Source organism: Gracilinanus agilis, chromosome 4, assembly GCF_016433145.1.
Source record: "Gracilinanus agilis isolate LMUSP501 chromosome 4, AgileGrace, whole genome shotgun sequence".
Classification (NCBI taxonomy): domain Eukaryota; kingdom Metazoa; phylum Chordata; class Mammalia; order Didelphimorphia; family Didelphidae; genus Gracilinanus; species Gracilinanus agilis.
In genome coordinates this window covers 261,013,685-261,037,621 of record NC_058133.1, presented here as the reverse complement: position 1 = coordinate 261,037,621, position 23,937 = coordinate 261,013,685, and the positions used below count along the sequence as shown (strand labels likewise).

At 44.0% G+C, this 23,937-nt stretch overlaps 1 protein-coding gene across 1 annotated transcript in view; it reads left to right on the top strand.

The window, feature by feature from the left end:
• Positions 1-23,937, top strand: part of GRM4 (glutamate metabotropic receptor 4) — a 431,343-nt gene that overhangs the window by 89,461 nt on the left and 317,945 nt on the right. The window contains exon 2 of the mRNA XM_044675279.1: positions 19,263-19,479. Within this exon, the coding sequence (XP_044531214.1) occupies positions 19,263-19,479 (217 nt within the window). The remainder of the gene's footprint in view (positions 1-19,262; positions 19,480-23,937) is intronic.

Genomic DNA, 23,937 nt, shown 5'->3' with positions numbered 1-23,937 from the left:
TTCCAACCTATCCCAAAACAATGCTCTTTCAAGTTTTCAATATCTCTTAATTGCTAAGTCTAGTCATCTCCACCCCCCAATCTCCCTGCTCCAAATCCCCATCTTTTTTTACTTCTCTGCACCATTTAATGCTACTGATCACCTTCTCCTCCTGGACACTCTCCTCTCTAGGTTTTCATGACACTGCTCTCAGCCTAGTTCCTTCCTCTACCTCTTCTCAAGACTGGTTCTTCATCCATGTCGCACTCACTAACTGTGGGTGCCCCCGATGCTCTGGCTTGGATCTCTTTTTGCTCTATACTCTCTTACTTGGCAATCTCATTAGCTCCCATGGGCTCACTTATCATCTCCATGCAGATGATTCCTACATTTATATATGCAGCACCACTGTCTTTCCTGAGCTCTAGGCCTATGCCACCAGGTGCTTTTTGGACATCTTGCATGAGTTATCCTATTGGATTCAACATGTCCAAAACAGAACTCATTGTTTTTGTTTCCAAATCTTCCCTTCTTCCAAACTTCATGATCCCACCTTTCTCCCGGTCATCCACATTCACAACTTTGGGGTCATTCTTTACCCCTAACTCTCACTCATCCCCACATTTCCAATTTTTTTGCTAAATCTTTTGATTTCACCATCATGTCTTTCCTATATCCCCTTCTCTACATTCATATATCCACAGTCCCACTTTAGGCCTCCATCGCCTCTTGCTTGGTCTATTGTAGTAGCCTTCTAACTGATCTTCCTGCCTAAGCCTTTTCCTGTTTTATCCATCCTCCAGTCAGATGCCATGATGACTTTTCTAAAAATGAGACTGCATACATAAAGCATAAAGTTAGACTGTGTCACCTCTTCCTCTTCACTTAGCTTCAGTAGCTTCCTATTACTTCCAGGATCAAATATATATGCTTCTGTTTGATATCTAAAGCTCTTCATATTGTTGGTCCTTTCTACATTTCCAGATTTTCTTACATTTTATTCCCCTTAACACACTTAAAAAAATTACCCATACCTTATCTCTTAGAATTGATATAAAACTGTATAAGGTATTAGTTCCAAGGCAGAAGAGAGGTAAGGGCTAGGCAACTGGGATTAAGTGATTTGCCCAGGGCCACACAGCTAGGAAGTGTTTGAGGCTAGATTTGAAACCAGGGCCTCCTGGCTCCAGGCCTGGCTCTCTCTCCACCTAGCTACTCCTTATGTACACACTCTTATCACTCAATCACGATGGACTCCTTGCTATTCCTCCAACACAACACTCCATCTCTCCTGTGTCTGACTGAGCCTTTGACCTGGAAGTCACTCAAGCCTGGAACCTTCTGCACCTCTGACTCTTAGTTTTCCAGTTTCCTTCAAAATTCAGTTCAAATCCCATTTCCTGTAGGGGGCCCTTTTAAAGTCTTTCCAACCACTAATACCTAATCCTCTCCGATTACCTTTCATCTAGGTGGCTCAAGTGGATAGAGTTCTGGGCTTAGAATCAGGAAGACTCCTCTCCCTGAGTTCAAATTGGGTCTCAGACACTTATCAGCTGTGTGACCCTGAGCAAGTCACTTTACTCTGTTGGCCTCAGTTTCCTCATCTGTAAAATGAGCTGGAGATGAAAATGGCAAACCACTCCAGTATCTTTGCCAAGGAAATCCTAAATGGGGCCATGAAGAGTCAGACATGACTGAAAAAAATTACTGAAAAACAAAAACAAAAATAGTGCAAAAATGCAGTAACTGAGTAACCCTGGATAAATCACCAGACTTCTCTGAGCCTTAGTTTCTTCATCTGGGAAATGGTAATAATCATATTTACATAGCACATAGAGGCATAAAACATGGAGACAGGAAGATCTGGGCTGGAACCCTGTCTCAGATTCTGAAGGACCTCATTTTCTGAACCTCACTTTGCTCATTGATAAAACTGGGAATTCTCATACTTTTGTTTAACTATTAAATGAGATAATTTATGGAAAGTTATTTGCAAACCTAAAAGCATGACTTAAATTAGCCATCATTATAATGATTATTGAATGTAAGTAGGCCTTTTCCAATTATGCTGCCCATTCTGTTTTCACATGCCTCTCTGTCTGACTCTCTCTCTTCTCTATCTCTCCTGTGTGTTTCCATCTCTCCTCTTTCTGTCTCTCTCTGTCTTTCAGTTTGTATCTTTCGATCTATCTCTCAACTGTGTGTCTCTGCCTCTCTCCTCTCTCTGTCTCTCTGTCTCTGTCTCTTTCTCTCTTCTCTCTCTCTCCTCTGTGTGTCTCTGCCTCTATCCTTTGTCTCTCTCTGTCTCTGTCTGTCTGTCTGTCTGTCTCTCTCTTCCCTCTGTGTTTGTATCTCTTTCTTTCACACTGTATTTTTCTTTCTGTCTTTCCTCTGTGTTTGTTTCTGTCTCTGTCCTCTCTCTGTCTCTTTCTCTCCTCTATGCGTTTCTATCTCTCTTCTCTGTTTCTCCTCTTTGTGTGTTTCTCTGGCCTCTCCTCTGTGTTTCCATCTTTCTCTGTTTCTCCTTTGACTCTTTCTCTTTCTGTATGTGTCTATGCATCTATTTCTGCATGAGAGACATTCTGATGTGATGGAGTATGGGCAACAGATGGATCTAGGAAGCCCTGGGTTCTGACGCTTATTGTCTGTCGTCTTGGGCAGGTCCCTTAAAGTCTCTCTGTTTGGGGTGACTCTAAGATTATAAGCTCCAGAGAAGGTGCCAGTGTGCAGCAGCAGAAGACATTTCCTCATCTGAGAGCTCTTTGAACCATAGACATCACAGAGCCAGTTCCTATCCCCATTACTGATGATTATTTATCTAATAATATACATGATGGTATTATTTCTATTGTATTATTATTGATATATTATTTATATTATGGCATATTAATTCTATTTATATGCCTTGCTTTGAGGGAAACATTTTGTAAATTATAATACACTTGAGAAAAGTGGACTGTTTTAAGATCATGCTGATGGCTTCCCATGTATAATGGGTATCATATTGCTTGTCTTCTCAGTGGGTGGTGGAGGAGGTGGAGGGATTGGAGGGAGGAAACCCAAAATAAAAAAGGATATAAAAACAAATAAATAGGGTTCAAATCTTGCCTCAGATACTTCCTGGCTGTGTGACCCAGGGCAACTCCCATTGCCTAGCTCTTATGGCTCTTTTGCTTTGGAAACAATACACAGTATTGATTCTGAGATGGAAGATAAGGGTTAAAAATAAATAAATGAGTAAGTCAAGATCATGCTGAATTTGGAATCAAACATCTTGAATTCAAGTCCTGGACATGCCACTCCCTACCTTTATGACCATTAGACCAATTCATTAAGCCTCAGTGTTCTTATCTGTAAAATAGGGGAAGGAGTGGTATAGGACTGGATGGTGACCAATATTCCAGGTACTATGTCCATGATCTTGTGATATTATGATAACCAAGACATTGCTATTAATATTGGTGCTCAACCAGGCCTGGAGTCCAGAGGTCCTGGGTTTAAATCTGGCCTCAGACACTTCCTAGTTGAGTGACCCTGGGCAAGTCACTTAACCCCCCATTATTCTTCTGCTTTGGAACCAACACTTAGTATAGATTCCAAGACTGAAGGTAAGGATTTTATAAAAAAATAAAATAAAATAAATTCTAAGACAGAAGTTAGGGTTTAAAAAAGATATTGGTGCTTAGGAGTCAGTGGGGCCAGATGCCAGGTACATTTTCTCTGGCTGTTCCATCCCCCTTGCCTGGAATGCTTTTCCTCCTCATCTCCACCTATCTCCTTCCCTGGCTTCCTTCAAATCCCGACTAAAAGCTCATCTGCAGAAAGCCTTTACCAATCCTTTAAAACCAATTCTGGGACCTTCCTTCTCTTATTTACTTCCTTTCTATCCTCTCTATTGTTTATTTGCATGCAATTTATTTACCTGTTTCTCCCCTTTAGATGGCGAGCTCCTTGAGGGCAGGGACTATTTTTCTGTCTTTTTTTTTATATCTGCAGAGTAGGTGCTTAATGAATGTTGTTGACTGACTTACTGGTGGTCATTTGGAGGTCATTTCCCCAAGGGAGCTTGGGCTGACCCAAGAGGGGACGGCATGAACTCAGAAGGAGGGGTTCTCTGAGGGAGTCTTTAAGAACCATTGGATCGCTAGAGAGAATAAGAACAGCTTTACAACAACCCTGTGAGGTATACAATGTAGGAATCAGCATCCTTAGTTTGCTGTTGTTAAGTCATTTCAGTTATGTCCAACTCTTTGTGACCCCATTTGGGGCTTTTCTTGGCAAAGATCCTGGAGTGATTGGCCATCTCTTTTTCCAACTCATTTTACAGAAGAAGAGACTGAAGTCAAGAATGTTAAATGACTCACCCAGCTAGTAAGTGTCTGAGGTCAGATTTGAACTCAGGAAGATGAATCTTCTTGACTCGAGGGCTGGTAGTCTATCCACTGTGTCACCTAACTGCCTCTTAGTTTAGGGATGAGGAACCAGTCACAGAGAGGACATCCATAGATACAAAGAGAATTAGTCTCAGAGGTAGGCTTTGAACCTTAGTATTCCTCTTCCCAGGCTTAGCTTTCTTTTGACTAAGCTTCCAAGATTCTCCATCTCTTGGGGTCCACAGAAGAATTAAGAGGAATCCTTAGCAGAAAAGAATGTCCTTCAATCTCCCAACCAAACACAAAGTGATGCAAAGAAAGGGGCGCCTTTTCTTCTTTGATGGGAAACAGACAGCCTGGGAGGGAACAAGATCACTCCTTTCCCTTGCTATAGCAGCAGACGCTCTGAAAATTCTCAAGCAGAGTCCGTGTTCAATGGAGGCTGCCCTAGCTATCATCATCCTAGGGTCAAGGGTTTATAGCAAGAAGAGACTTTAGAGACCATCTAATCCAACCCCTTCATTTTTGAGATGAAGAAGCTGAGTTTGAATCCTGCTTCAGAACCTCACTGGCTGTATGACTCTGGGAAAGTTGCTTATTCTCTCTCAGCATCAATTTATTCATCTGTAAAATGGGAGGATTGGACTCTACAGCCTCTAAAGTCTGTTTTAGCTCTAAACCTATGTTCAAATGAGTTGATGCTTAAGTGTTTATTGACCAAAGGATTCTGGGAGAAGGGGACATGACTTTACCAATGTTAAATAGCAGAGCCAAATATTCTAAATATGAAGTTATCTTTTTTCATAATGCTAAGAAGTCTCTTATCTTCCTCTGGAGAACAAAGCATTGAGCGTTGTGCAGAGGGAGAAGGGAATGAATAGTGATATAGTGCCTATCGAGCAATATTATCTCGGTGCTATTATTATCCCCATATTAAAGTTAAGTAAACTGAGTCAGGGGCCAAGTGACTTTTGCCCAGGGTCACAGACACTTGTCTGAGTCTGGATTTGAATTTGTATCTTCCTGATTCCTGTGCTCTATCTACCATGCCTCCTAGCTGGCCCCATAATATGGCATATAATAAAGATGATAAATGATTGTTGATTGACTGATTGCCTGGAATTATTTAAGCAGATGCCATATGACCATTTGTGAGGGATCTCAGAGAACATGGGTTTAGATCCTAGCTCTCCTGCTTTCTTCCTGTGTGACTTTAGGAAAGCCATTTAATTATATCTCTGGGTCTCAGTTTCCTCATCAGTAAAATGAAAGCATTGGACAAGATGGCCTTTTCCATCTCAAAATCTGGGATTCTATGAATAGGTCCATCTGGCGGTTTTGGGGGACTGGCCTTGAGTATGCTACATCACTAAGTGGAAGTTGGGAGCACCATGTTCAATATCAATTTCATTAGGTTTTATTTTTCTTCTATTCAGAAGGTAATATGGTATAGTAGTATGTACTCTGAGCTAGAAGTCGGTAGACTTGTCTGGGTTTTATTCCTGGGTCTATAACTCATTTTCTTTGTGGGCAACTGATTTCTTTCTGGACCTCAGTTTCCTCCTTTGTAAAAGGAAGGGCTCAGAAAGAGTTCTCAAGCTTAGAGGTGTCTACGTGTCACAGTGGATAGAGCACTGTGAATGGAGTCAGGAAGATCTGAGTTCAAATCTGGCCCCAGGCACTTATTAGTTGTGTAACATTGGACAAGTCCCCTAACTTCTGTTTGCTTCAGTTTCCTCATCTGTAAAATGGGGATAGTAATAGCACCTACCTCCCAGGATTGTCTTGAGGATTCGGTGAGATATTTGTAAATCCCTAAGCACAGTGTCTTGCACATAATTGTGGTTGTTGTTCAGCTGTGTCTAATTTTTCATGACCCCATTTGGGGTCTTCTTGGCAAAGCACTGGAGTGGTTGCTCTTTCCTTCTCCAGCTCATTTTACAGATGAGGAAACTGAGGCAGACAGAGTTAAGAGATTTGCCTATGATCACCTAGCTAGTAAGTGTCTGAGGCTGAATTCGAACTCAGGAAAATGAGTCTTCCTGACTTCAGGGTCAGCACTTTATTCACTGTACCATCTAGCTGTCCTCTTGCATATAATAGTTACTTAACAAATATTCGTTTCATGTGGTATCTTTTTGACTTTTAGTAAACCTTCCTGTATCCCTTATTCAATTTAAAGGAAATAAATTATAGGATTTTCCATATACATATGCACATAAGCATAAAACAGGCTGATTTCAATAGAATTACAGTTATTTACCAAGTATTTCCCATAGCCTTTTGACAAATCTCTGTCTCTGTCTCTGTCTCTGTCTCTGTCTCTGTCTCTCTGTCTCTCTCTCTCTCTCTTTCTCCCCCCAACCCCCCTCCCTTTTCCCCCTTTTAATCCCTCATTTTCTGTTTTAGAATCATTACTGTGTATTGGTTCCAAGGCAGATGAGTGGTAAAGGCTAGGCAATGGGGTTAAGTGACTTGGCCAGGGTCACACAGCTAGGAAGTGTCGGAGGTCAGATTTGAACCAATTTGTTCTGATTCTAGGCCTGGATCTCAATCTATTGAGCCACCCAGATGCCCTTGAAAACTTCTCTTTTATCAGATTGAGATTTCCTTGATGAGATAATCTTGAATATCCCTTCCAGCCTGGACATTATGGGGTTCATTGCTTTTATTTATGACAGGTTTTAAGATGGCGGTCTCATTGGTAACCAATTTAGGGTCAGAAGGAGAGAAGGCTAGGAACCATTGTTAGAGAATTAAGGGTAGACAGTCAGTAGACATAGCAAGTTATTTTAGAGGGACAAAAGGTGGCATGATCTGATGGAGGGCCTGGGAACGGAAGTGGCCAGGCGGAGATGAGAGAATCTTCAGAGCAGAAGGAGATGAGAATAGCATTTGAGCCTGTCCAGGGATGACTGAAAATCAAGAGATTTGATCCAGGATGATGGTGTGCCCTGGATAGTGAAAGGCTAATTTAGGATAATTTCTGTGAATGAGGTAGGATGCTCAGGAACTGTCTTGTCAGGGGTCCAGTGACTATGGATGGTGAAAATAAATCTGAGTTGGCCAGAGCAGAGGCTAGCATTAATCATCGCTAGCACATACGTAGGCAGCCTTTTAAAGTTACAAAGCATCTTCTTTCTATACGTCATCTCATTTGATCCTCACGACAGCCTGGTGAGATGGATGCTGTCATCCCCATTTTATAGATGGGGAAACTGAGGTGGAGGGAGGGTCACATAGCTGGGAAGTAACCAAAGCAGGAATTGAACTTAGGTCTTCTGGACTCCAAGTCCAGCCTTCTTCACACGGCGCCACTTAGCTGCCATCATGATGATGCCAACTTCACAATGGACTAGTGGTCAATGACAGATTAGGCTTGGCACGAGAGTGCCTGCCATGCCAGCCTCAAGCCAGGGCATGAGCAATTGGTGATAGGACAAACCTCTCTGTGTCTGGGGGTTCTTGGACAGATTCCTACCTGCTTGGAGGCATTGGGGGATTGGCCAACTTCCAGTATGGTGTCATCCTTCCTCTTCCCCTATCTCCATCCTCCGTTCTCACCATTCCACCTTTAACTTGACCTGAGAGGCTGATTAACGAGTGGTTGTGCCAAGCTGCTCTGGGTATTGGGAAGCTCTGTACCTGGCCTTATCTCATTTGTGTATTGCTTGTACCCTGAGATTTCCTTACTCGGCAGCAGCAGAGTTGTTTGGGCATTAGAAGCAGCTGACTATGAAAGAAATTGAGTGGGGAGGCGGGGAAAGGAGAACCAGAGAGAGAAGCAGGCAAGGAGACAATCAGAATGATGGCTGATGTGTCGATTGGGGCTCTGAGATTTACCAACTCAGTTACTATTATCCCCATTTTGCAGCTGAGGAAACTGGAGTCAGCAAAGTCCAGTGAGAAGAATATTGCCTGGGCAGTTAAAGGAGCCAAATTGTAATCCTGCCTTGGATGCTTACTCCCTCTGTGAGGTGGGACAAGTCTGCTCCTGTCCCCTAGGCCTCAGTTTCCCATTTTTTAAAATGATTGTGTTAGATGAGATGCTCTGTAATGTCCCTTCTAGCCCTTGGGCCATGATTCCATGAAGAAAACAGAGGGAAAGTGGTTTATCCCTAGTTTGTTTTTGAGATGGGATTTGAATTCAATTCCTCTGAATTCAGGATCCTTGTCACGATAACTCATTGCCTCCTTCATTAAAAGAAAACACACACACATATACATACGACTAATTAAATTAATGTTTGGCAGTGGTAATTGCAATATAAGAGTATGCTTGAGGAGTGGAGAAAGGAATGGGAAAGAAGAGAGCAGAATGGATTATGCAATCATGAGGGGGGTGGGCAGGTTTTTGTCCCTTTTCAGTCTCTCTCCCATCTCCTGAGGTCCACGTCTGGGATCAGGGGTCTAGGCTAGGCTAGCCTAACCTTGTCAGAGAGACGTCTGCGACTCGAGGTGGATTTGACAGGTTGAGCTATCTTTTGCTGGGCCCTGCCTAAAGGCCCTTTGGAGAGGCTGCCTCTTTCTTCCTTACCTCACCTGCTTTTTTTCTGAAATGTGAATTCCCTGACTGCTCTAGCTTTTATGTACCTAAAAGCATCACTGCCTTTTATCTGAGAAAATAGCTGATGCAGGAGTTGGGCCATTGTGTGGGCACCTGAGAGCTGAGGATCAAAAGAGGGAGGGAGAAGCAGCAAAAACCTAGAGACTATTTTGGCCCCATCCATAGCAAAGGGCTCAGAGAATCCCTCCCAGCCTCAGCTCTGGCCCCAGCCCTGGCCCTAGCCCCAGCCCCAGGCCCAGTGCCAACCCCCTGTCTGGGGATTGGTGGTTGGATATCTCACAGATTTTTATCATAGGGCAGAGAGCTGGGAAAACCTTAGAAATCATCTGGTCCAGCCCCTTCATTTTAGAGCAGAGGGAATGGCTACAAGACCCAGGGGAGAGGTGATTTGACCGGGACCATACAGCTAAGTGAGCAGCTGAGAGAAGATTGGATGAAAGGTTTTATTTATTGATGTCCTTTGTTTGGTTTTTACTGTCCCTCCCTAATTCTATTCCCAGGGAACCATCCCTTCTAACAAAAAAGAAAGAAGAAAGGGAAAAAAAGCAGTTAAACAAAACTTAAACAAGCCATCAGCTGTTATTTGACCAGATATATATGTTCCTCAGCCATAGTCCTGTATGATGTTGCCCTATGGGGGCACCTAGGGTAGTTCAGTGGAAAGAATGAATGCCAGTCTTGGAGTCAGGAAGATCTGAGTTCAAATCCAACCTTGGACGCTAACTAGCTATGTAATCTTGGGCAAGCCACTTTACCCATTTGCCTCAGTTTTCTCATCTGTAAAATGAGCTGGAGAAGGAAATGACAAACCATCAAGATCTCCACCAAGAAAATCCCAAATAGGGTCACAAAGAGGTGGACATGACTTAGCAACTATTAAGTTAAAGGCAGCTTGGTAGCACAGTGGTTAGAGAGCTGTATCTGGAGTCAGAAAGACTCTAACCTCAGGCATTTACTAGCTAAGTGACCCTGGGCAAGTCTGTTTGCCTCAGTTTCTCCAACTGTCAAATGTGGAGCACTTGGCTCACAGGATAGTGGAGATCAACTGAGATATTTGTCCAAAGTGCTTAGCACAGTGTCTGGCACACAGTAAATGAAAAAGTCTATTCCCTTCCCACCTGCCTCCACCCCTTTATGTGCCTACTCTGTGCCAGGCTCTATGCTAGATGCTAGGGATGAAGACAAAAACCTTTGCCCTCAATGAGCTTACAATCCATTGACTTGATTTCTCCTTCCTTGCTATCATAGCAAGTGTTACCCTGAATATCTTGATCTTTCTGTCTTTGAGCTCCCTGCAGTTGCTAATAAAATAAAGATAACTGAGGGGAGTATACAGAGTTTGGAAGGAAACTAGGAATTCTAAGATGCAGAGGAGATAAGAACAATCAGCAATTAGCTCTTGCTTTGGGGAGTGGAGGTGAACAAGACCTTGTTCTTGCCTTCAAGGAGTTTACAGTCTAGAGGAGAGAAGACATTTCATGCCCAGGAAAAGATGACTCACTGTTCAGTGTTCAGTGTGCTAAGTGCAATTCAGACCACCTGTCAGAGGACCTAGGGCAGTGATGGTGAATCTTTTAGAGACTGAATGCCATGCCTCACCAGAGATCATGTGCTTTGTCCCGCCTCAGTGCCAGGTGGTCCCCACCCCCTTTTATCCCACACAAGGGATGGAGGAGGGGCTCCCATTGGGTTTTTGGGCAGGGGGGGGTGGGTGATGTAAAAAAAATGTCATCAGGCATGATGGAGAGGAGGAGAGGAGCAGCTCCACCAAAGGACTTCTGCCTTTCTAGTAATGAACTCTGGCGGGGAGGTGGTGCACATGCCCACAGAGTGCTCTGCATGCCATCTTTGGCACATGTACAATAGGTTCACCATTACTGTCCTAGGAGGACCCAGAGATGACTGCAGGCTTGGTGGAAATCTCAAAGTGTGTGTCTGTTGATGGTACTTGGTTCTGCCCTTCTGATGAGGGGGGTTAGGGGAGGGTGGAGCATGCCTAGATACAATGTACTCTGTAGACAGTCAGAGATAATGAGAGAGAAAAAGAGAGGAGAGAGGAAGGCAAAGACAAAGACAAAAAGAGAGGGGGGAGAGGGAGAGGGGAGGAGAGGAGGCAAAACAGAGGAGAGAGAGAATGTATGTGTGTGTGTGTGTGTGTGTGTGTGTGTGTGTGTGTGTGTGTGTGTGTAGAGAGGACAAACAGAGAGAGGAGGAAGAGAAAGGTTGATGGTTGCCTAAGTGTGGGAGGGAGAGAATTTTCCTTTTTCTTCCATATTTCTCTTATCCCACAAGGACCCTGCCATCTTAGCATTTGAAGGACAGGACATTATAAGCACAAATATAGACATAGAGGCATTCATAGGCAGTATGAGAATCAGGCTTCTTTGGGACATAATCTTCTTTTTGTTTCTTCTAGAGTGGGGAAATACTGCACTGATCATCCATACTCTCTTACCTAGTGCTCCTTGTGGTCAACAACATGGGGGTAGGAGGTAGACCTTGTGACACTGGCATGCATTCTAGAGAAGAACTGTGGTGGAATGTTGGGGATTCAGGAGACCTGGGGGTCTAGCTCCAGTTGTAGCTTCTACTAACAAAGAAGACAGAAGCTAAGGGTGTCTCTTAGAGTGTGTGTTCTGCCACATAAGGGGCCTCAGTTTCTTCATCTGTACAACAGGGACAATAATACTCATCCTGCCTCAACAGGGAGGTTCTGAGACTCAAATAAGAGAGCAGATATAAAAGCACTATGCTAAATTGTAAAGAGCTGTCCAGATGTAAGGTCTAATGATAATAATGAATATAATTATCATTACAATCACATGGTTGGCCAGGGCCTGGAATGTGATCTGTGGTCAGGGAACAGTTTTCCAGGATAATAATAGCTAACATTTACATAGCACTATGGTTTGCAAAGTGCTTTACACGGCTGATCTTTGTTTGAAAATAAAATAAAATTTAATTAAAAAAAAACACCCACCCAAACCACACCCCAATGTGCTTTACAGTGGAGTTAAGTGGCCCAGACCCACATAAATGCTCACAGGCACCCCCCTCCCCCAACACACTCAAACTCACACACACTCTACGAGCCATCCTTGGCGTCTCTCCTCTTTGTTGCTGGAAGCTAAGAAACAGCTTTTATTCCTTGCTGCACATCTTGGACATCTTTGTCGCTAAGGAAATGAAGGCACTCTCTTCCTTTATTCAGCCAACATTTACTGGGAACAGATTCTGTGTAAGGTACTATGTTGGGTCTGGGGGAGATGTAAAGATAAATAAAAGAGTCCCTATCTTCAAGGAGCTTACAGTCTAGTGTAGAGGCAGCTGGGTAGTTCAGAGGACAGGATTTCAGCCCAAATCCAGCCTCAGACACTTATAGTTCTGTGACCCTGAGCAAGTCACTTAACCCACCTGCCTCAGTTCCTTCATCTGTAAAATGGGGATAATCCTAGCATCTACCACCTATTTTTGATGTAAAGATCGAATGAGATAAGTTTTGTAAAGCTCTTAGCATAGCTTCTGGAACATAGTAAGTGCTAAATAAATGCTTGTTTCCTTATTTCTTTTCTAATGGTGGTGAGGGTGGGATTGGACATAAGATAAGGAATGAACTAACTGCCAGACAAAGTACAATTTGCAAGTAAGAGGCAATGTGACAGGGTGAATGAAGCAATAAACACATTGGAGGTCAGAAGGAACATCCTAGTTGTGTGACTTTGGACAAGTCACTTTTCTTCAGATCTCTGCTTCCTCTGCTAAAGTCGGATAATACTTACACAACTCTCCCCAGAAGGTAGTTGCAAGGAAATTGCTTTGGAAAACACTTTAAAGCATTTTAGAAATTATTTCAAAGTGTCATCAGAGAAGTACATCAGAAGTACGAGGTACTCTAAGGAAAGAGAGTACTTCTGGCTGGGGAAATGAGGGAAAGCTTCATCAAGGAGGTTCTGCAGTTGCTGGGCCTTGAAAGTGGGGAAAGGCTTTGAGAAACAAAGCTGAGGGACCATAGGATAATAGATACAAATCTGGAAGGAACCTTGGAAGTCACTGAATTCAACCCCCTCATTTTACAGTTGAGGAAACTGAGGCATGGAGAGGTTAGGTGACATGTCCAGGGTCACATAGCTGGTATGTGACTGAGGCAGCATTTGACCCAAAGTCTTCCTAACTCTAAGCCCAGTTTAGTGACCACAACACTACGTTGCCTCTTCTTAGTGTGGGGTCCAGTGGAGTGTGGAGGGGAAGGAGTTCTAAGTTGAGGGAAGAGACAGAAACACATGAGATGTGAGACAAGAAGGGGGAGGTGAGGAACAGTTGTGAAATGAGAGCAGAATGCTAAACAAGTGTCGCTCCTTCCCTATCCAGCTGTAACATGGAGATAGACTGAGGAAAGCCTAGATGAGCAGAGCCTCCCTGGCACAAACCAGATTGGAGCCCAAATAGTCACCCTATTGGGCACTGAGAATACCAGCACCTACAGCTGAGCCCACTTTTCCTCTGGGCAGGGGGTTGGGGGTGGGGAAGCAAAGAGAGCAAACTTCAAGAGCCTCTTAGCATTCAGAGGAGTTGGCATCAGCTCACAGACAACATGGTGATGGTCCTGGGGAAAAGTACTGGGGAAGCTTGGGAGAGAAAGGCAGAGAGGAGATGGAGCCACAGAAGGGAGCCAGGGAGAAGGACACAGAGGGAGATGGAGACACAAAGAGGAAGGGGGGAAAGGGACACAGGGGGAAATGGAATTACAGAGGGGAGGTGTGGGAGAGGGACACAGAAGGAGATGGAGATACATAAGAAGGGAGACAGGGACACAGGGAAATAGAGAGAGGAAGGGTGGGGAAGAGATGTGGGGAGATGGAGACACAAAAGGGGGAGGGGAGAGACATAGAGGGAAATGAAGACAGAGAAGAGGGATGAGGAAAGCAATGGAGGCTGGAACAAGGAGAAGGAAAGGAAGAAAGAAGAGAATGATAACCTGAAAGTCAAGAAGAGAGAAGAGAGAGAAAAAGGAAAAAAGAGGGAAAAGACGATACAAAGAAATTGGAGAGACAGAGAGAACAGAAATAAATGGTAACCTAAAGAAAATGAGGGAGACTGAGAGAGGCAGGAGAGAAAAGAAAGCAACAGAGAGGCAAATAAGACACAGAAAAGAGTGAAAAGAGAAATAGGAAGATAAGAATGAGAGACAAAAAGAAGGGAATCTCAGAAAGGGGCAGAAAGAGAGAGAATGAGAGACAGAGAAATAGAAGAATATGAAGAGGCGCATGCTGGAAGTAGATGTTCTTTAGGGAGTGAAATGGTTCTGTTTTAGCATCTCTGCCTAATCCTCTGGCCCTGATAGCTGGCATACAGACCCTGAAGGAATCTTGGTGCTGATTGGCCTGCTCTTTTCTCTTTAGAAAAAGCCTGTATCTGAACTACCTCAACATTGCCTTTCTGATATTTCCCACATTAGCCATGACCACACTATTCTCCCCTCCTTTCCCACAGGTAGATAGGTAGATTAGAGCATTTTTAAAGCTCTTACTGTGTGCTAGCACCAGGCATATAAGAAAGTAAGATGGATCTTGTTTTCTCAAGGAGCTTTACGTCATAACAGGGGAAGAGTATCTAAAGGGATATAGAAAATGGGGGCCAGAAAGAAGGGTTAGGTTGCTCTTAGGGTCAGGGGGTTGGTGAGAAGGTAGATGGGTCTTGAGAGTGAATTGAGATGGGAGTGAATTGAGCAGGGCTAGAGTTCCTCATGATAGAGTCACCTTTCCTCTCTAGCTCTGGATTTTGGGACTTCCCTTTAAGTTTTTCTCCTTCCTCAAGGAATTTAATTCTTCCACAAAGATTCTTTAAGTATATATATTTTTAAACCTTTACCTTCCATCTTAGAATTAGTACTGCATATTGGTTCCAAAACAGAAGAGTGGTAAGGGCTAGGCAATGGTACACCAGGAGTGACTGAGGCCAGATTTGAACCTAGGACCTCCTCTAGACCTGGTTCTCAACCCATTGAGTCACCTTGCTGCCACCTCTTTAAATATTTTTTAATTTTAAATTTCTGAATGTTTCCCTATTCACCAAACCCTTGTGCCAAAGCATAAGATCATCATGGGAAAAAACCCATTTTAGCAAAACTAACCAACATGTTAATCAAAACTGATAATAAATGCAATGTTCCATACTCATAGTCATCTAGCTCTGCAAAGAAGGGAGATAGAGTCATATTCTTATCTTTTTTCCAGGGTCAAACTTGTGTATTAAAATTATGTGACATTCAGTATCTAGTTTTTAAAAATTTTTATATTGTTGTAATCATTGTATATGGGGCAGTGAGCAGAGAGCTGGCTCTGGAGTCAGAAGGACCTGTGTTCAAATCTGACCTTAGAAACTAGCTGTTCAGCTCTTGGAAAGTCACTTAACACTGTTTTCTTCAGTTTCCCCATCTGAGCTAGAAGGAAATGGTGGACCACTCCAATAACTTTGCCAAGAAAACCCCAAGTGACTCAACCATGGATGGCCAAGTCCACTTCTTCTTTGACTGAGATGGATGTCTGAAGCCAAGGGTGTACCCCCTACCATTCTAGGAAAATTCTATTAGGTTGGTTATATTTAAAGGACTGTGGTAGAATGGAAGGGGTTCCTATATCCTTTAAATGAACAAAGAACCCAGGGTCTGCCTCTGTGTTATATTTTGGCTAGTCATTTCACTCCTCCTGGACCTCAGTTTCTTCTTATTTAAAGTGAGGGTGTTAAACTGGATGATATCTAAGGCCCCTTCCAGCTCTTGTGGAATATTCCTCTGTCTCTATTGTCAAGAAGGGGAGCAACTGAGACCAGAGGGAGGGCTGAAATTAGAAATGGAGGCTGGAAGGTGGGGGATTTTCCTTTCTAGAAGCTATTTGGTCAGGAGTTGGGAGAATAATACTGTTTGGAGGTAGAGGGAAACTCAGCTTCCCAGTGAAGTCTAAACAATCTCAGTTAGTGGAACTAATCCTCCTGGGCTTTCTCTTCCAGTTCATTACATAAGTTAAAGATTTTCAGGATTCCTGATCTTTTGGAGGAAGAGAAGGATATGGGGCAGGCATAGAGAAGCTGTGTAATTCTGTATAATGGGGGTCTGGTTTGTGTAGGGATGTGTGAATAAAGAGTATGTGTTTATATTCCACTTTAGAATTTAAAGAATTCCACTTTTGGGGAAGGAGATCCTAACTTCTGATTTCATTAAATTAACTATCAGTGAGGAAAGTCTTTCGGGCAAAGTAGAATAGTAAGTCATAATAACAACAAAAATATATTAAGTGTTTCCCATGTGCCAGGTCTGGAGTCAGGAAGACTCATCCTCCTGAGTTCAAATTTGACCTCAGACACTAGCTGGGTGATGCAGATCATTTCACCCTGTTTGCCTCAGTTTCCTCATCTAGAAAATGAGGCAGAAAAGGAAATGGCAAACCATTCCAGTGCCTTTGCCAAGAAAACTCCAAAAGGGGTCATTAAAAATCAGTCATAACTCCAGCTGTGTGACCCTGGGCAGGTCACTTGACCCCCATTGCCCACCCTTACCAACTTCCACCTATGAGACAATACACTGAAAGTACAAGGGTTTTAAAAAAAATCAGTCATAACTGAAACAACTGAACTTCAACAACACAAATGTGCTAGGTATTGTGCTAAACACATGGGGCACAAAAAGAGACAAAAACAGTTCCTGCCTTCAAGTAGCTCACAGTCAAACAACTATTCAGAAACAAGATATATACAGAAGAAATTGGAAATAGTCAACTGAGAGAAGACACTAGAATTAAGAAAGATCAGGAAAGGCTTCCTATAGAAGGTAGGATTTGAGCTGGAACATTAAGAAAGTCAGGGAAGTCAGAAATAGGAGATGAGGAGGGAGAATTCCAGCACTGGATGAGTGAGTGAGTGTGTGTGTGTGTGTGTGTGTGTGTGTGTAAGAGAAAGAGACAGACAGACAGGCAGACAGAAAGGTAGAAACAGAGACAGAGATAGATCGAAATAGAAATAGAGATAGAAACAGAAAGACAGACAGAGAGAAATATAGACAGGAGCAGAAATAGAGGCAGAGTCAGAGACACACATATAGAGATTGATAGTGTGTATAAGAAGACCAGAAAGGTGAGGGGGAGGTAGGTTATGAAGAGCTTTAAAAATTATACAGAGGATTTTACAAGCAATCCTGGAGGTGATAAGGAGCCACTGGAATTATTCTATAAGTTATAGTTTTAAAGAGCTGCCTAGGGCCCTAAGAGCTTAAATAATTTTTCTAGATCATATAATCAGTATGTATCAGAGAAAAGACATGAACTAGGTCTTAGGGACTCCAAAGCTGATTTTTTACACACTTTGTTTTTTGTTCTGCTATTTCACTCATGTATGATACTTCTTGATCCCGTTTGGCTTTTTCTTGGCAGAGATACTGGAGTGGTTTACTTCTCCAGTTCATTTGACAGATGAGGAAACTGAGGTGAACACAGTGAAGTGAAGTCACACAGCTAGTAAGTGTTTGAGACCAAATTTGAAATCAGGTCTTCTTGACTCCAGGTCTAGTGATCTAGCCACTTCACCACCTTATTGTCAGACACTGTACTCTGTGGCTTCTGAAGCAGTCCATCACCTGTTTACAATGGGCAGTATCTCAGCTTCCTCATCTGTAAAATGAGGGGGTTGGACTAGCTGACCTCTAAGGCCCTTTCTGGGTCTAAATCTTTTATTTATAATCGTTGTATCCTACATAAATTGAGTTAACAAATTATATGATGGACAGGAAGGGTATGGCTATTTAAATAACTGACAATTATTCCTATATACTGTTTTCTATTTGTAAGTAGATTTTTGCTATCATTGCTCCTCTTACTATGCACAATATAATTATATTACTAACTCTTCCATATTGGGTGAGCCATTGTACAGAGAGTTGGAAAAAGATTTTTTCAAGGTCATCTAGTACAACCCCAGTCATTTGACAGATGAGGAGCAAATCCCAAGCTAAGAATTCTAAGCATGGAAAACAATATGCAAAAGGAGATGGGAAGGGGGCAGCTGGGTAGCTCAGTGGAGTGAGAGTCAGGCCTAGAGACAGGAGGTCCTAGGTTCAAATTCGGCCTCAGCCACTTCCCAGCTGTGTGACCCTGGGCAAATCACTTGACCCCCATTGCCCACCCTTACCAATCTTCCACCTATGAGACAATACACCGAAGTACAAGGGTTTAAAAAAAAAAAAAGGAGATGGGAGATGGACTATTGAGTACAGGAAACAACAAACAGGGCAGTTTGGTTGAGATGTACATGGACAGGGCTTATGTGTAATAAATCTAGAGCAAAGACAAACCTAAAAAAAAGGTGTCTGCCCTCAGAGAGCTTATATTCTTGTAGGGGGAGGGAAGAAAATGAAACATTTCTTTGGACACATACAATCAAATGATACAAAAAATATAACTTGAGGAGAGAAAGAGTATCAATCAGTAAGAACATTAGGTAAAGCTCTCCCACTGAATTTTAGGATCCTCAGGTTAATAGGACTTTTTAACAGGAGGTTGTGCTTGAATGGCCATCTCCACCAAGACTTCTCAGACAAGCCCCACCTCCTTCTTGTTGCTCTGATCTTGCCTATTATACATCTTTACATACATGTGTTGTTCAGTCTTTTTTTTTTCAGTCATATCCAACTCTTCATGAACCCATTTAGGGTTTTCTTGGCAAATATACTGGAGTGGTTTGCCATTTCCTTCTACAGCTCATTTTACAGATGAGAAAACTGAGGCAACAGGGTGAAGTAACTTGTTCAGGGTCACACAGCTAGGAAGTGTGTGTCAGGATATGAACCCAAGACCTCCCATCTCTAGGCCTGGCTCTCAATCCACTGAGCCACCTAGCTGCCCCCTAAGTGGGAGCCATTCTTGATACCTGTCAACATTCATGATTTTAACCCTTTTCCTCAAATTACCTTGTTACCTATTGAATCTCCCCCCTCCCAGTAGAATATAAGCTTCTTGAGGGCAAGAATTGTTTTCATTTTTGTTTTTGTATCTCCAGCCCTCTTAGTAGCTAGTACATAATAGGAGTTTAATAAATGCTTGTTGGATTTACCTGAATCATGAGTGGCAGGAGACATTGGAACAAGCTCAGAGATGTTAAGGTGGGTTGGGAAGAAAACTTACGGAGGAGTCACAGGCAGGGATAACGTCAGATGGTTCCCTGCTCCTATATTTCAAGGAGAACTTGTCCTAGGGAGGTGATAGGAGTTGGAGAGAAGTTATGAGCTGAGTGATCAGGCTCAGGGTTGAGGCTTCTCTCTCCTACCTCTGGAGTTAGTAGTTATCTCTGTGTCCCCCCAGATACCTCAGATCAGCTACGCATCCACAGCTCCTGACCTGAGTGACAACAGCCGTTATGACTTCTTCTCCCGGGTGGTGCCTTCGGACACATACCAGGCTCAGGCTATGGTGGACATCGTCCGTGCACTCAAATGGAACTACGTGTCCACACTGGCCTCAGAGGGCAGCTATGGCGAGAGCGGGGTGGAAGCCTTCATCCAGAAGTCCCGTGAGGATGGTGAGCCAGTTGCCCCGTGGGGGTGTGTGTCTGTGTCTATGTGTGTTTGGGGGTGGGTACTTGGGGTGGAGGTAAGAACTTGGGCTAGAATGTCCAATTGGTTAATATCTCTTCATCTTTGGGTGGACTTACATCTCTTTCTTGTTTCTATGTTGCCTAAGAGATGCCTTTTGATAATATATTTATGTATAGTGATTAGATTCAAATACTTGGAATGCAGAGTCTTTGTAGACTCTTAGAGTTGGAAGAGACTTCAGAGGTGATCAAACTGCATCTGCAGCTGACCAACAGCTTCCTCTAATCTTTCCTTGGATAAGATGATCATCCCACCTGCCCTCAAAATCCTCCTGGGATGAGGAACACACCACTTCGTGAGGAAGTTCATTTCAACTTGGGGTCCCTCTAATTATGAGGCTATATGTCCTTATATCAAGCTAAAATCCACTTTCTACAATTTCGCCCAGTGGTCCAAATTTTGCCCAATAGGGCCAAGCAGAGCAAATTCAATCCTTTTTCCTTGTGGTGGTTCATTGAAAACTTGAAGAAATCTAATTCACCTCCAACCCCAAATCCATTTTTTAAAATCCCTTACCTTCTATCTTAGAATCAATACTGTGTAGTGACTCTAAGGCATGAGAGGTAAGGGCTAGGCAATGGGGGTTAAGTGACTTGCCCAGAGTCATACAGCTAGGAAGTGTCTGAGGTCAGATTAGAATCCAGGACCTTCTATTTCCAAGCCTGGCTCTCAATCCATTGAAATATTTAGCTGCCCCCTATCCCCAAGTTGTAAATTACTGACATCTCTTAGAAGTCTTACAGTCTTCCAGTTGGAAGTGACCACTGAGTAGGGGCTCAGCCTGTTTTGTATCATGGATCCCTTTGGCAGTCTAATGGAACCTATGGATCCCTTCTCAGGATAATATTTTTAAATGCATAAAATAAAAATACATAGGAAATCGATTCTAATGAAACAAAGATGTAATTATTTTGCCATTTAAATTTGTGGACTCCTCTCTCTCTCCCCCCCCTTCCCCTGACATCTATCCTTAGACCTTCAAGGTTTTGTGATCTCTTTTGTGATCTAAGCACTCTTGCCATGGGTCCAACCTCCCCTCCCTTGCCTCTGTCCCACAGGAGTCCTCCTCCACTAAAACAAAACAAAACAAAACAAAAACCAAACCCTTATCTTCCATCTTAGAATCAATACTGTGTATTGGTTTCAAGATAGAAGAGTGGAAAGAGCCTAGGCAATGGATGGAGGTCAAGTGACTTGCCCAGGTTTACATTGCTAGGAAGTATTTGAGGCCAGATTTGAATCCAGGACCTCTTGTCTTGTCTCTGGTCCTGGCTCCACTGAATCCACTGAGCCAACTATCTCTGTGATGGTTCTTGTTGAACTTTGCAGTTCAACTGTTCAAAGTGAGGTTCTGGGACCCCATTTGTTTTTCACATAAGTTTCTGACCTTTTAGAGTTGGATAGGAGGAAGGAAAAGGTTAAGTTCCTTGAGAGCAGGGACTATCTTTTGCCTCTTTCTGAATCCCCAGTACTTAGTACAATGCCTGGCACATTGTAGGCATTTAATAAATGTTTATTGATTGAGAAAAGGTGGATAATGGTGTTGATTGAGATGCTGAACTCAGGTTTTCTTGATTCTGGGCAGCTAGGTGTTGAGGTAGATAGCTAGAGCCTTTCTGAGTTCAAATCAGACCTCAGACACATCCTAGATTTGTGACCCTGAGCAAACCACTTCACCCTGTTGGCCTTAGTTTCCTCATCTGTAAAATGAGATGGAGAAGGAAATGCAAACCGTGCCAGTATCTCTGCCAAGAAAACTCCAAATGGGGTCATGAAAAACAGGACATGATTGAAAAATGACTGAACAACTTCCTTATCCTAGAACCAGCAGTTTTATGTACTCATTACCTACCTGGGAAGAACAGAATGAGAGAGGAAAGTGGCAAATGAAAAGCTAGGAGGAAGGAGAGAGGCCATACCTACAATAATAGCCCCAGGACAATCTCTCTCTGCTAAGCTATTGGCAGCTTTTGTGATGAGATTTGAGGGATGCTGGGAAAGCCCCACTCCTTTCAATGCCTGTATTAACATCAATAGAATCTCTCACTGGGAATCACTGAATGTTAGGGGTGGAAGGAACTTTAGGAGACCATCTAGATGAGCCCCTTCTTTATGATGAAACTAGAGTGTTGAAATTTGTCAATTTGTCCAAGGTCACACAGCAACTCTGTGGCAGAAGCAAGATTTGAACCTGTGTCTTTTGGTTCCAAGGTTTTCATGGTACTAGGATGCCACCGCACTTTAGGCTAAAACCCAGGAGAAGTATCAGGTTAATCTATTCTTTAACCTTTTAGCAGGAATAATTTTGTTACCCATTGGGACTCTGAAGGGATGAGATGGGGGACAAGTAATGGAGGCTGGAGAAGGAAGGAAATGAAAGAGTAGTACAGGAAGGGACAGGTAGGTCTTAGTGAACCAGCCACATTAAGGATCCATGAGAAATGTAGAATAGTATGAAGACAGTGATGTGGAAAATGCTTTGCCCTGGGAGTCAAGGAGACCCGAGTTTGAATGTTGCTGCTTAACCCAGTGACTTTAGGGAAATAACTTCACCTTCTCCTCTGTAAAATGAGGGGGTTACACTTTACAGTCTGTAAAACATCCTTCTCTGTCTTGTTGTCTCTCAGTGTTTCTGTCTCCTCTTCCCCCCCTCTCCTTCTGTCTGTCTTTCTTCTCTCTTGTGTCTCTTCCCCCTCTCCTCCTGTCTGTCTGTGTCTCCTCTCTTTCTTTTTCTCTGTCCGTCTCTCCATCTCTCTCTGTCTCTGTCTCTCTGTCTCTCTCCCCACCCCCTTCTCTCTCTCTGTCTGTGTCTCTCCTCTCTCCTTCTCTCTGTCTGTCTCTGCCATCCTGTGTTTCTACGTGGTTCTAGACCACTGGGTGCCAGGGGTCAAAGCCCTGAAGATTAATTTAGCTTCTTAGAGTTCTTTCCCCCAAGGGGAAGATGGCCAGGCTGGGTGCTAGAGGAGGGGATGTGGGGCTTGCTCTGGAGCCCCTGAGCAACTCTTCCAGGCTGGAGGGGGAGGGGAGCAGAGGCTGGCATGGCTGTGGCAGAATTCTCCCTCCCCCATCCCCTTTCCTGCCCCTTCACACTGCCAGCAATGCTGACTAACTCTCCCTCCCCTCAGCCTCCTGCCCTCCCTGCAGCTGATGCTCGGGTCTCTAAATAGCTTAATGTATGCTTCCCCGACCTTGCACTAACGTCTCTATATATTTATACCTTCACAGCCCAGGATTATAATTGCTTTTCATAAGGACCACATAGTGTCCAAATGCTGGCCGTTGGTAATACCCTGCAGGCCTAATCCTGCTATAAATCTCACATAAGCCCTTTTAATTGTATAGTTGAAGCGGCCTCTGGTTCCTGCTACTGAGGCTGGAGGGAGCCCAGGAAGTGGGGCAGTGTTGATGGATGGGCCCAGTTCCCAGCCTCCCCAGCTGAGGCCCAGGAACAGGGCAGGGGAAAAGACAAACCCCAACTGCCTCCTCCTCTTCCAGGGCCAGATGGTGGGGGCCCAAGGCATGGACGAGATGGATAAAGCGGGTCAGGGGTGCGTGTGCTCGTGTGGGGGTGCTTCCTGGCCTCTGCTGGGTAACTGTAGACTAGGCCTCCTGGCCCTCCCTCTGCCTCAGGCCGGGGAGAGATCAGGGTCTCCTCACCTCCCACTCCTTCCCTACCTGAGCCTGAGCGGCCCGGAGCCAGGCAGCGGTCCACTACCCCCGCCCGGTGCCCGGGCCGTGCCCTCCCTGAGTAAACAAGGAACCAATTACCGCTGCCCCCAGCTTGTTAAATGAAATTTGATGGGGAGGGGGATGGGGGTGGAGAAGGACTTTAGCCCTAGTGAAAGACAGAAGGAGAAAAACTGCTGTTCTCCAGATCTCCAAATTGAAATCTGAATTGAGCGGCGGGGAGAAGGGGCTGATGTACCTTGTAGCCTAATCCCTCCGAAAGATTAAAGATGTCTTTGGCCCGTATATTGTATTGATTCATCTTCTGAAATATAAATCATCTGTGAGCCTCTTGGCAGCCGAAGCAGCGTTGAGGAGCTGCAGCTGGAGTTGGGCGGTGGGGAGGAGTGGGGTGGAGGGAGAGGAAGGGATGGATGTTCGCTGCCCTCTGGATGATCAGGGGCAACGGGCTTGGGGGCCTTCTGTCACTGCCCTGGGCTGAGGAGCCGGCAGAGAGACAGAGACAGAGACAGAGACACAGAGAGGGAGAGAGAGGGATACGACGGAAGAGGTCGGGAAGAGAGACAGCCTGACAGAGAGACAGAGGCAGAGACAGAAATAGGGAGAGGGAGAGAGAGAGACAGGCAGACAGAGAGACAGACAGAGGGAGAGAGAGAGAGACACGGGGTGGGGAAGAGATGGGGAAGAAAGACAGC